This window comes from Mauremys mutica, chromosome 12 (genome assembly GCF_020497125.1).
Source record: "Mauremys mutica isolate MM-2020 ecotype Southern chromosome 12, ASM2049712v1, whole genome shotgun sequence".
NCBI lineage: Eukaryota > Metazoa > Chordata > Testudines > Geoemydidae > Mauremys > Mauremys mutica.
Genome location: NC_059083.1, coordinates 48,181,090 through 48,195,276, shown reverse-complemented (window position 1 = coordinate 48,195,276; position 14,187 = coordinate 48,181,090). Strand labels below are relative to the sequence as shown.

Here is a 14,187-nt window from a genome sequence, read left to right as displayed (position 1 = left end):
TGAGGTTCAACAAGGACAAATGCAGAGTCCTGCACTTAGGACGGAAGAATCCCATGCACTGCTACAGACTAGGGACCGAATGGCTGGGCAGCAGTTCTGCAGAAAAGGACCTAGGGGTTACGGTGGACGATAAGCTGAATATGAGTCAACAGTGTGCCCTTGTTGCCAAGAAGGCTAATGGCATTTTGGGTTGTATAAGTAGGGGCATTTCCAGCAGATCGAGGGATGTGATCATTCCCCTCTACTCAGCACTGGTGAGGCCTCATTTGGAGTACTGTGTCCAGTTTTGGGCCCCACACTACAAGAAGGATGTGGATAAATTGGAGAGAGTCCAGCGGAGGGCAACAAAAATGATTAGGGGGCTGGAGCACATGACTTATGAGGAGAGGCTGAGGGAACTGGGATTGTTTAGTCTGCAGAAGAGAAGAATGAGGGGGGATTTGATAGCTGCTTTCAAGATCTAGGATGGATCTAGTCTGTTCTCAGTGGTAGAAGATGACAGAACAAGGAGTAATGGTCTCAAGTTGCAGAGGGGGAGGTTTAGGTTGGACATTAGGAAAAACTTTTTCACTAGCAGGGTGGTGAAGCACTGGAATGGGTTACCTAGGGAGGTAGTGGAATCTCCTTCCTTAGAGGTTTTTAAGGTCAGGCTTGACAAAGCCCTGGCTGGGATGATTTAGTTGGGTTTGGTCCTGCTTTGAGCAGGGGGTTGGACTAGATGACCTCCTGAGGTCCCTTCCAATCCTGAGATTCTATGATTCTATGATCCTTGATGGATCCCACTATTTACCTCTCTCCTCTTTCAAAAATAACTGTTTATTCCTACCTTTAGTTTCCTGTCTTTTAACCAGTTACTGATTCATGAGAGGACCATCCCTCTTATCCCATGACTCCTTAGTTTGCTTAAAATCCTTTGTTATACAGGAGGCCTGATTAGTTGAACACAGTGCTCCCTTCTAGTCTTGGAATCTATGGATATGTCTATACTACTGGATTGGCAGGCAGCAATCGATCCAGCGGGGGTTGATTTATCACGCCTAGTCTAGACACTATAAATCGACCCCCGAGTGTTCTGCCATCAACTCCTGTACTACAGCGCCATGAGAGGCGCAGGCAGAGTTGACGGTGGAGTGGCAGCAGTCAACTCACTGCGGAGAAGACACCGTGGTGAATAGGTCTAAGTACCTCGACTTCAGCTATGTTATTGATGTAGCTGAAGTTGTGTAACTTGGATTGATACCCCCGCCCCAGTGTAGACTAGGCCTATGAGTCTATGAAACAAAGCAAAATAATAATAATAATAATAATAATATATTCCCATGATGTAATTCTGAGTGATAATAATAATAAACATGTGTATGATATTTGGCCATGAGATCTGGGCCCCATTGTTCCAAATAAGATACAAAGAGCTCACAGTCTAAATAGACAAAACAGGCCAAAGGTGGGAAGGGAAACAGAAACCCTGAGTTAAAGGGACTTGCCTAAATTCACCCAGCAGATCACTGGCAGAAGAACCCAGGAATCCTAATACACAAGCCCCTTAGAAATTCCCAACTTAATATGTTTTTGGTATAAGCCCTCTCTGACTGTGACTATGAGCATATTATAAAATTACCTGTTATTGATTTCCCTCACATAGAGTGTGTGTGTGTGGGCAGAGGGGATATACACAGACATGGCCAGCTGAGTGTCAAAAATTTATGGGCTTAAACATACAGAATCATTTAACATGGAAAAAGAAAGCTTTTTTGTATAACCTTGACACCTAGAGGCCTCAGTCTCCTAGATGCTTCACAAACGCATCTGTATAATCCAAACACACAATGGAAGGGAGGGGAACCTGAGGCATAGAGAGGAGAAGTGGCTTGTGCTAGGTCACACAGCAGGTCAGTGGCCAAGACAGGACTAGATGCCAGGTCTCCTGAGGACCAGTCCTGTGCCCCTAGCCCTTGGATCACATTCATTGCTCTATACACTACTGCCTCTCTGTCACTGTGATCACTTCCGTTTCTGGGAACGTTTACGAAAGTACAATACAGACAGAAAATAACGTTGGCCTCTGGGCCTCTGATCCTGTGCTGTGCAGGGCTCCAGGGAGTGAGTGCCTGAAGGCCCTTAGGAATCAGCATGGTTAAATATCCTTCCAACAGCACCAGAGTTAGCCACACACAGCTTGTCTGCAGAGAGCAACAGGTCTTAGTATGTTTCCGGCAGGTCAGCCTCAGTGTGAAGAGAGAACAGTTTCTCCTAATACAATGATAGATAGATAGATAGATAGATAGATGACTGAAAAGAGTCTGGAGTCGGAGGAGAAAAGAGCTGGGAGGATTTCACATGCACAGTAAGTCTGCTGTTGCAATGAAATATACGTGGGGCTTCCATAGGTGCCTTTTAAGGAAAAAATTGTAAATGGTTGTAAATGGACAATATGTTTTTTTTTTCAGATTTTCAGTCTTATTTCAATTTGGACATAGTAAACTAAAGTAGCACAAATCAGCAGTTACCTTAGGAAACATCTATCTATCTATCTATCTATCTGACAGATCACAGTGAAAAACAAATAGATAATCTGTCTATCCATCTAGTAAGCATATTATTTGTTGTGACTTCTGTCTTTCTCTCTATCTTTATGTTTGTTCTTTCTTTCTATCAGTTTGTTGTTACTTCTTTTGCTAGCTTGGAAATGTATTGACTGGGATACACAAGGGGAAAAGAATCACAACGAGACATAATGCATATTGAAATTGAGTGGTTCTATAAAAGAAACTTAATTTAAACTCATCCAAGCCCCCTTTTCAGAGAGAAGGTTATCAGTTAGATCTTGTCTACAAGGTGCAGTAGTTCACAGGAGAGGTTTGTATATTCCAGTGTGTACTAACACATTGCGCACTCCAAGCTTCCTAGTATACATTGATGTATTTCCATTTCAAGCAGTACTATATTAATGCGCACTAGGGAAATTTTAGTGTATGCCAGCAGGGTCCATGTGGGTCAGTTAGTGCACAACATGCTTGTGTGCACTAGAATTTGTGCCCTGCTAGTGCAGACTAAGGCACTGTGTAGACAAACCCTGAGAGTCTCTTACTCTGTCTGGCAATTCTTCTTATCAGCGACCTTCACTGAGCATTTTCAGGCTGGTCAGAGCTGGATGGGCCATCTCAGCTCATCATGCTCATGCTATTTGGTGCAGCTGGTCTCAGGATCAGGTGAAAAGCCAACAGAGAGGAAGATAGTGGGGGTGAAAAGGGAATGGAAACCAGAGCAGGATCTCACATGTATCAATCTGTGGTCCTTAGTGGTCCAGCAGTGATGTCCAGGCATGCACACTGGTGACCCGTGGTCTGGGTGTGTGATGAAGCAATGATCCTCAGAGATCATGAGCAAAGGACAGGGTCTCTGGAGTGAAGGGGAAGCCTGTTGAGCTTTCCCCTGGGAATCTCATAGGAGTCTGCTCCCTGTTTGACACCCCCCCATAATTTTAAGGACCACAAAAGGGGGAGATGGGTGGACTAGACCATCCACTCATTATATTGTCCACCAATTAGACCTAGTTTGGTTTATTTTCAATGAAATTATAAATCAGTCTTTAACTGCACAATCACATATTCCTTTTTCCACTGGGCCTCTGGCTCAGTGCACAGGATGGACTTAGTGAGCAACTATTCAGTACTTGGTTTTCTCCCCATTCTTCACCATGTACCCCTAGGACTTATTCACTGTACACTGTTCTACCCTACTCTGAAGACAAAAAAAACCATTTTATTTTAGGCTTTTCTACAGTGCTCATCACTATAATATCTGAGTGCTTTGTGAAAGGGCTGGGCAAGAACCTGCATTTGCATTTCATGGGATAGGCTTTGATTTCAAAATTTATTTTTATTCCAAATTGTAATGAAAAATTGAATTTCAAAATTTTCCATTAAATGATTTTTTTTAAATTTGGGGGTCAATTCAAACATTACATTTCAATAAAATTGAAGCATTTTGTTTCAATTTTGACTATATTTTACGTTTTATATTTTTATTTTAGTTTATATTTTTTTAAGAAAAAAATATTTTATTTTATAAATGACTCCTCATGCCAAATGTCAAGACCCTGCTCCAAAGCAAAGTATCTCTAGAGCTTAACATGAGCAAAACAATATATTTTCCCCTGGTTCATTCTTCAAAATGTCTCAACTGTTTTGAGGCAGACACCTAGCATAGAAAATATCAGCCCCAATGGTTGAAGTTTGGTAAAGTTATAAGCAACAGAAAATAGGGCCTTGTAATGGGAACATTAATAAGAGGTAGCATTATCAACTCACCTAGAATAACAGCAATCAGTACCCAAATGCCAAATAATAACTTTGTGCGCCCTAATGACTTTGACGGGGGTATGCATTGGTTGACCCTAAATGTGAGTGTTCCAGAATAAGAAATCATTAGTCTTATGCATGAGGTCCAAATGTCATTTATCTTCTTCCTAGTCAATGCAATTTTTATTTTTTTATGGAAAAAACAATGATGCTAAATCCTGCAATTCATACTCATTACAGACCATCATCGGGATTAATGGCAGTGAAATGCAGTAGAAATAAAGAGAGCCCAGCTACATGGTGTCCTGATCGTCACTGGATCTTGATCGTGCAGCAGTTCTACTACAAATGCTATTACTGCTAATAAAAATTCTGTCCAATGTTGCCACATTTTTAAACAGAGATACACCATGGTGTAGTGATTATGGTGGCTGGAGTCAAGGTTCTTGGATTCTATTTCCAACTCTTACCTGAGAGTTATCTAGTAATTAGGGAAAGGTACAGTACCAAGACTCCTTGGTTCTATTCCCAGCTCTGGGAGAGGAGTGGGGTATAGTGGATTAGAGAAGTGGGAGACAGTCAGAACTCTGGGGTTCTTTTATTCTGTTTTTGGTTATGAGTGATGGGTCATGACTAGAACAGCCAACTGGGTTTCGGGACTCTTCCTGGCTTGTGTTCCTGACTCTATAGCTGAGTCATCATGTGACCATGAGTGAGCCCTTTCATCTCTGAGGGAGATGCTACTCCCATTTACAGCAGTGTAAATGCAGAGTAATTTCACTGCTTTCAGTGAAATTGCTCCAGATTTATACTGGTGTCCCTGACAGCAGAATCTAGCTGTCTGGTCTGCAGTTTCCCTTCTGTAAAATGAGGATAAGATTTACCTAACTTTATACATCTTTGAATGAAAAAGTTATACAAAGATCTAAAAAGTAATTGGTCTTGATTATAATCCCATTCAGTCAATGGGCCTGTTTATCCTCTCACTCAGCCAGTGTAAATCAGAAGTAAATCCATTGTAGTCAATGGGACTTATTCTCCTCTCTCTCACTCAGCCTAATGTAAATGAAGAGTAACTACACTGTAGTCAGTGGGGCTGATTCTCTCACCGCCATTCCCAGGTTACATGAATCTTCACAAGATAAGGATGTGATCTTAACTCAAGGAAATTATGGTGGTTTACACAAAAGGAGAGATATTTTACTAGTCTAATCCTGACCATTGTCCTTCCCTCTACAGGCAGTTCATAATGTACTGAGAAAGAAAATGCCCAACCGAACCACAGTGACCGCATTTCTTCTCCTGGGATTCTCCGATGTTCCAGAAGTGCAGATTTTATACTTCATACTTTTCTTAGTAATTTACCTGGCAGCACTGATGGAAAATCTTCTTATCATTACAGCCATAGCATTTGACCATCATCTTCACACTCCCATGTACTTCTTCTTGATGAATCTGTCTGTCGTAGACCTTGGTTCTATCTCTGTCAACATCCCCAAATCAATGGCTAATTCCCTAACCCACACTAGGTCAATTTCCTATGCTGGATGTGTTGCCCAGGTTTTTTTCCTTGTCTTCTTGTTAGGAGCAGATTTTTTCCTTCTCACTGTCATGGCATATGACCGGTACGTTGCTATCTGCAAACCACTGCACTATGACAGAGTGATGAATAGTCAAGCTTGTGTCCAAATGGCAGCCAGTGCCTGGATCAGTGGTAGTCTCAATTCTGCACTGCACACAGGGAACACATTTATGTTAACCTTCTGTGGAGGCAACATGGTGGATCAGTTCTTCTGCGAAATCCCCAAGCTACTAAAGCTCACCTGCTCTGAATCATATCTCAGTGAAGTTCAGGTTCTCACCTTTAGTGCATGCTTAGGCTTAAGCTGCTTTGTTTTAATAACTTTTTCGTATGTTCAGATCTTCAAAACAGTGCTGAGAATCCCCTCTGAGCAAGGACGCCATAAAGCCTTCTCCACCTGTCTTCCTCACCTCATTGTGGTCTCTTTATTTGTTTTCACTTGCATCTTTGCCTACCTGAAACCCACCTCTAGTTCTACATCGGGTCTGGATCTTGTGGTGGCTCTTCTCTACTCCATGTTACCGCCAATGTTGAATCCAGTTATCTATAGCATGAGGAACAAGGACATCAAAGCTGCATTGAGGAGACTGACTGGGTGGACGTTATTCACCAAGAATTAATTGTCTGTCTGTAAATATCCTTTTGCTTTGTTTCTCCTGGTCCATGTCAGTTATTTCCATGACTATGCAATTTATACACAGAAGGTCCAGTTTGTACTCTTGGCTGCACCAATTCAAATCCAAATTAACTCCACGGATGTCAATGCACTTGGGCTGATTTACACCCGCAGAAGTTCTTGCTTAATAATAGAGTTAAACTGGTGTGAATTTTGTGGGAGGAAGAACTGGGCTTTCATTCTGTACCAAAGCAATGCCTAGTGGGGAGGAATAGCTCAGTGGTTTGAGCATTGGCCTGCTAAACCCTGGGTTGTGAGTTTAATTCTTGAGGGGGCCACGTAGGCATCTGTGGCAAAATCAGTACTTGGTCCTGCTAGTGAAGGCAGGGGGCTCGGCTGGCTCAATAACCCTTCAGGGTCCTTTCCAGTTCTAGGAGATGGGTATATCTCCATTATTAAATTGCTTTGCCACTTATACCCATTTCAGGGTCACTTAAAAACACATAGCTTCTTTCCCTTATGTGCATAAATCAGGATTGGTGTCAAGGGAGTCAGACTGGTGTAGATCTAGTATATGGTATATGTCTCTGACCTCTGCAAACCACTATAGTGCCATTGACTTTGATAAAGATTAACCAATTTACACTACCTGGAGATCTGGCCTCTTGACATCAATGGAACTACATCCATTTACAGCAGGTTTGGACTGGGCTCATGAAGCCAATTGACACAAGCTGTGGATCTAACATCCACATTTTAATATCAAGGAGCTCGATCTATTTAGCTTAACAAAGAGATGCTTAAGAGGTGACTTGAACACAGTCTACAAGTACACACACAGAGAATAAATATTTGAAAATGAGCTCTTCAGTCTAGCTGAGAGGGTTGTACCAGGTTCCGATGGCTGGAAGTTGAAGACAAATTCAGACTGGAAATAAGGCATACAATCTTTAACTTTATTTTTATTGTTTTTGTATAAAATATAAGCACGTAACAAAACAAAAGATATAAATACATGCACAAGATGGAAATACAATAACAAAATTCAATGTTCATTATTTGTAAAACCCGGAAAAAACAAAACAAAACAAAAACCCTTCACTCATAGAGATCATGCATCAATTATGAAAGTGACTAAATAGATAAATATTAAATGAGTCATTTATTTCCATTAATGCAGTTGTAGAGAGCTCACCAGGGTAGTCTGTGTATGACGGAGAAATTGCAGATTTCTGTTTTCTCAAAATAACTCTTTTGGACACTAAAATAGTTACTGAAATACATTTCTTAATGTTAACTGGTAATACCAACGCATCCAGCACCCCTAAAATACAGAAACTTGGAGAAGGAAAGACAACAATACAGTTTTTGAGAGAACATTGAATATGGTGTTCAGAACACATGCATTGTTGGATAGGTAGAGACGATGTGTGAAAGGTTGGCATGTGGCTGTTTGTATTTCCAACATTCACTGTGTGTTGCCAATCTCTCTTAAACAAATGTTCTGGAGTCCAGAGGTATCTGTTTACTATCTTGTTCTGGAAGAATCACAAGGATAAAAAACTTGAAGTATTTTTCACATTAAGCCAGATATCCTCCCAGCCTTCTGTTGTGATAATAAGGCTAAGTTCTTTTTCCCATTTTTCTTTGAGACTGCGATTTAGAGGGTAATGCAAAACATTAAGCCAGCCTATGGCGGGGTTGGTCTCACCATCGCAGCGTCTCCTACTGGTTGTCTCCGGGAATTAGCTCAGTCTAGTGAAGCGCCCTCTTCTGGTGGTGTCCTGCCTGATGTCTCACCCTTGGTTGGCGTCGGAGCCCACGTCGCTCACCAGCTCACGGCGTCCTCTTCAGGACCACTGCCCTCTGGCAGTGCCCCTTAGTCCATCCACTCCTCCTTCCTGGGGGGGGGGGTTGATCAGCAGTCTCTCTGCGCCCCAGCCACCATGTCCAACCATATATCTGCAAAGTCTAATCCCTCCTGTCAGGGATCTGGCGTAGTCTGTGATGGCTGCTCCCCACGGCTGATGACTGGGTGTACTGAAAGGGGGAAGGAGGCGACCCAGGCCTGCCCTCTACTCTGGGTCCCACCCCAGTGACCCTCTGGCAGCAGCCTCGCTGTCCTCCTTCTCTCCCCTCATCTGTCCACTTCCATGGGCCACTTCCCCTATGCCCCTTGCACCCGCTAGGCCCTTCCCTTCAGGGCCTGCAGCCTGGCACCTATGGGCTAGAGCTCCCTTCTGCTCCCCAAGCCAGTCCAGCACTGTTCTGTCCACAGTGCTAGTCTCACAGCTCTGGAGACTGCCCTTCCCCTGTTGAAGGCCTGAGACAGACTGACTCTCCTTTCCCTGAGCAGCCTTTTATAGGGCTGAGCCTGGCCCTGACCGGCTGTCTCCAATCTGGGCCCCGATTGGCTCCCAATAAGCCCTCCTCTAAGTGGCTGACCATCGGCGCAGGAGCACTGGTCTGCTGCAGCCCACACTCTCAGGGAGTGGGGCAGCTGCCCCACTACATACCCATAAGTAATTCCTACAAATTGACTTTTTTCCCCATGTTTCTTAACATGCTCTTCTAGAGGTGAAAGAGTTGAAACAGACCAATTGTCCCCGATCCTTGCATGAATCCTTCATCATAGCCACTGAAGGAAAGAACTATGAGATAGTAGTAGCTCATATTTGTTACACTTGTCATCCAACACCAGTCTATCATCTTGTATTACATCTTCAATTTTTGTTAATCCTTTTTCTATCCAAATTGTCTTAAGTGTGGAATTGACCTTGATCCTGAGGTATCCCATAGTGGTACAAAAAGAGAATTAGTAAGATCAGATGCTAAAATCATCTTAATGCATTGCAGGATGCTCCATGTAGAAGCAAAGATTGGATTTTTCCCTAAGAGTGCGGGTAGCCTAAGGTATATAAAAGAAGTGAGGGACCCAAATGGCATGGCTAAGCTTTTTCTGATCTCAAACCAGGCCGATGTGTATACAGAGCTACTGGAGGAGAACCAACTTACAATAGGACACATTTGAAATGCTAGGTAATATAGCTACAAATCTGGCAACCCCATACCTCCAGTTGCCCAGGATTTTTTAAGGATCTTCTGTGACAAGTGAGACTGGTTTTTATCTCATCTAAATTGCGTGGAAAGCCTATTTATTCAAGCAAAGAGCAAGAGAGAATCTTGAAAGACAATAAGCCAATGATATAAGTAATTGTTGGCAAGATATTCATTTTGGATATTTCTATTCTCCCCAGCAAGGCTAGAGGGAGGAGATGTCATCTCTCTATACACTTGGACATTTCTTTAATATATAGTCCAGATTTATAGAAACGATTTTGAGAAGATTAGGACAAATTTTAACAACTAAATAAGTTATTTCCTTACATATTTGAAATGGAAAATGCTGACACTGAGAAGAATCTGGTCTTTGGATATATCCATTGCCTGTGATTTATTCCAGTTAATGCAAAAAGCAGAGAACTTTCCAAAAATATCAGCTACATTTAATAATGATGAGATTGATGAGATGGATTCTTCAGTGGTACAAAACTATCAGCATATAAGCGGATTTGGTATTCCTACCTGTTTATAATCACACCTTCAATGGCTGAGTGCTGATGTATGTACCTTGCCAGTGGTTCAAGAGAGAGAGATTAAAAAGGAGGGGTGTCCTTCTTTCTAGTTGAAATGTGAGAGAAATAATTCCATAAATTGTTAGTGAAGTGAGGAGATAAAGGCATACATTTTTAACAGTGAGGTTAATCAATCATTGGAACAGTTTACAAAGGATTGTGATGGATTTTGCATCACTGGCAATTTTTAAATCCAGGTTAAATTATTATTATTTTTTAAAATATGCTCTAGATCAAAAAGAGTTATTTTGGGGGCATTCTATGGCCGGTGTTTTGCAGGAAGTCAGACCACATGATCACAGTGGTTTCTTCTGGCCTTGGAATATATGAATGCCATTTCCTTGATGACCACAGTTCTGTAAGTTACTGGTTGCCTCTCACTTTGCAGATAAGCCTTCAGAGCTGTATTCTGATTATATTGATGTAAATCTAGACTCTACACTACTGTGGTTTTGCATGTGTATGTGGGTTGAACACTGTTGTGTGTTTGTATATGGACTGGACACTGCAGTGTGTTTGTGGGCTGTGTGGTAGTGTGTGTGTTTGTGGGCTGTACAATATTATGTATAACTATATGTTAACATCCCGTGTAGACCGTGCTAAAGGACAAAGTGCACAGGCAATAGCAAACTCATAAGCTGCTATACAAGATCTGGCCACTAGAAGGGGATGAGGAGGCACATTGTGTTAGGCTGGGTTATGTGTACATTGGGGAGTGAGAGAGACTGAGTGACTGCATGCACCTATGTGGGAGGGGAAGGGAGAAAGGGACCAGACAGAGAATAAATTGAAACAGAGACAGTGACATTGGATTGGTTCAAATGTCTGTGAGTCCTGTCCTCGTGGCTGAGAGAGGTGACTCCAGTTCAGATTAAATGGCTGCACAGTGTCACACGTACAAATGCCACCCACTGGTCTGTGTGTGTTTCAAATTCCCTCCGTGCCCAATTCCAAGAGACTGTCAGTCTGTCACACCCCTACCAGGGAGCCTGGCTGTTTAGCTCAAGCTGCAGGGACTCAAGCCCTTAGCTCGGGAGGTCTCTAGTTCAACCACAAGGTGTCAGCCAAGATGGTGACCATCAACTTAAACTCTATTTCTGCATTAATGAGGTACAGCTGTTGGCCTACCACCACTCTGCTGCAGAGTAGGAGTGAGGCCTATCAGGGGAGTGACACACTAATGTGATGAGGGGCCGATTTATGCCCACATCATATCAGACATCCACGTTCCGATCCAGCTGCATGCTCATGACCTAGGATGCATTGCATGGGTGGTGTGTATTGAAACTGAGCTTGATAGAACTGGTCAAGAAAACTCCACCCAAAAATAGTATCCTCAGTCTGTTCGTGGCAGATTCTTCTACTATTCTAGCTGTGTAAAAATGAATCTGCCCATGGCTTGGAAAAATGTTGTCAAACTCTATCCTTGACCCACCATGCTCACTCCTCCCAAAGAGCTCCTGCAGAAATTCTTGTGTGCCTCATCTACCTGGAAGCTGTTTCAAGCAGCTGGTTCTCCTGCATTCTCTTCCAGAGGCAATGATGACAGGTTTATTGTCTGACAGTGAACGTCTTGTCTGGCCTTTGTGAAGAAGGGCCTAATGGAGTGGGAGGGGTCAATGCATGGGAACTTGTGCTTAACTCATTCAGCCTCTTTGAAATCCCAGCCCTCATCCTAGATAAATAGCCCCTCTTCTCCCTAGAGGTGGTTCCTCCAGATATGGTATCAGATACATTGACTGGAGCAAGGGCACAAACATGTGCTGCCCTGATGGTACTTGATTTGTGGATGAAAGCAGGATTTCATTCTTCAGGGCTCTCGACCCAGTCATGTGTAATTCAGAGCAGGGCTTTGAACCTGGATCGCCTACATTTTAGTTGAGTATCCTAACAAGAAGCCTCTAAAGAGACTTGCTCTCTCTTTTGCTTTGTCCTGTTGGAGCTGTTCCTCTTGATATAAACTATTAAATATAGAGTGGGCCAAAGTCAGTGACTCTGACCCAACGGGTAGGACACTCACCTAGAGTGGGGGAGATGCAGGTTCAGAGCAGCCCAGTTGAGTACCCTAACATCTAGGCTATTCGCTACTCGGGGCATATCTCTCTCTCTAATTTTGACCAGAAATTCTATCTTTCACCTGAGAAAACTTCTCAATCAAAGTTTAATTGAAACCAACATGTTCCCAGGACAAGTTACAGTTTCGATGAATCAGCATTTTTGGACGAAGAAACGTTTCTTTGAAAAATTGCTGATCAGCTTTTCCCAGGCAGCTGCCTTCCTGGGCTACCCAAATCCCAGCTAGCTGAAGAGTTGGGCAGTCCAGGGAGGCAGCTGCCTGGTGATCTGTGGAGCCTGGAGGACCCATCTACAAAGGTCCCTAACAGGTGAGCTTCTGAGGAACTGTGAGCCTCGGAACCTGGCAGCCAGCCAGGTAAGCTGCTGTGGGGTTCTGGGGAGCCCGCCTGATGGCTAGCTGGCTGGCAGATGGACTGGCAGGATACCAGGGGGAGACCTGCTGGCCAGGCAGTCTGCCTCCCAGCCTGGTTTCCACTGAATGTTTTGTCTGAATTGACACATTCCCACAGATAGCTTCAGCTCTGCCCTATCAGCATGATCTGACCACCTCTAATCTGGATATAGGCAATCATGAACAGAAAAATTGGAACAAACTTTCCATGGATTATCTATCTATCTATCCCCATACACACTCATCTATCCAGTGACTTATCGATCGATCTGTCATGATAATTCACAGTCAAACAGAAATCTGTCCTTATGGCAGTGTGACATCGTGTATTAGATAAGCAATGGTCCCATCCATCTGTCTGTCTTTCTAATAACAGTACTCTGCTTGGCCATGCCTAGATTTACACAAGATGGTGGATGGAATGCCAGGTCAGTGTATGGACTGGTATTTTGCCACTTACACCAATGTTATATCAAAATGACCCAACACAAGTAACTCAGACCAATGTGTCTGTTGCTGCTGCATTCAACCCACAGTTTTTGGCCAGAAACTCTTCAGAGTTAATCTGCTGATGTCCATGGAGCGACTCTGCATTTGCACTAGTCCAGCTAAAATGACTACGGAACCCTTACATGCCTTCCACTTTCTTTCTCCAGGCTGCCTTTAGCCATATTTGGATCCTTGTGTGTGTGTTGACTGTTGGCCAAATCCTGATCCCTTCAAGCCCAAGAAGGCTAAATCCCAGTGAATGGCATCAACATTTGGTCTCATTTTCAAGAGTCAGCTTGTCTTTAGGAAACACTGCAAAACCTTCCCTTCCAAAAAGTCTTTCCACCACATCAAGAATGACACAGCATTATGTATTCCGGTATAAAATAATACAAAGATACATATCCACAGCTCTAGGCAGTCTTACATATCCTTAAGAACACAATAAAATCCCAGCTGCACTAACAATCATTTCAACAGGAGTTCAGCCTTGCAGACACCCTCTTCAGAACCCCTCTCTCATTGTCAGGAGCAAACCTTCAGCTCCCTCAGAAAACCCCATTAAAGAGATGATACATCAGCACCCCCATGAGATGACAAAACATCAACTACTGCAGGTAACTAAGCATTCCCTTCCCCCAAATATACCCACCCCCTAAAAAAACAACAAATATCTGGAACAAAGAAACAAACCAATCAACTAACTGATGAAACAAAACAAAACAAAGAATAGACATGCCAACAAACTATAAAACTCCAAACTCTCCATTCCCAAGCAGGGCTTTTTTTACCCAGAAAAGGAGAAGGACCAGAGGTTCCAATAGGGATTATGTTATGGCTACTGATTTTGTGTGGAAGCTGCTCAGATAGCATGATGAGTGGTAGTACAAACTACTAAAATAGCTAGCTTGCTAGATTTTGATCTTTGTACACTGGGGTAAAATTAAAGAATGTTGATTTCCGTGGGGATAGGTTTTTTTTTGTTTGGTTGGTTTTTACAACTGTAAATACGGTATTTTTCATGAAGACTCTGCACACCATGTTCTGATGGAGACAATATTGTCACCTGTTGATTAGGTTTATAAAGAAAAACAGAT

At 42.9% G+C, this 14,187-nt stretch overlaps 1 protein-coding gene across 1 annotated transcript; it reads left to right on the top strand.

Annotated features, from left to right (window-relative positions):
* Positions 1-5,567: 5,567 nt before the first annotated feature.
* Positions 5,568-6,503, top strand: LOC123346825 (olfactory receptor 14A16-like). The gene has a single exon (XM_044984276.1). The coding sequence runs from the start codon at positions 5,568-5,570 to the stop codon at positions 6,501-6,503; it is 936 nt and encodes a 311-aa protein (XP_044840211.1).
* The last annotated feature ends 7,684 nt before the right edge of the window (positions 6,504-14,187 follow it).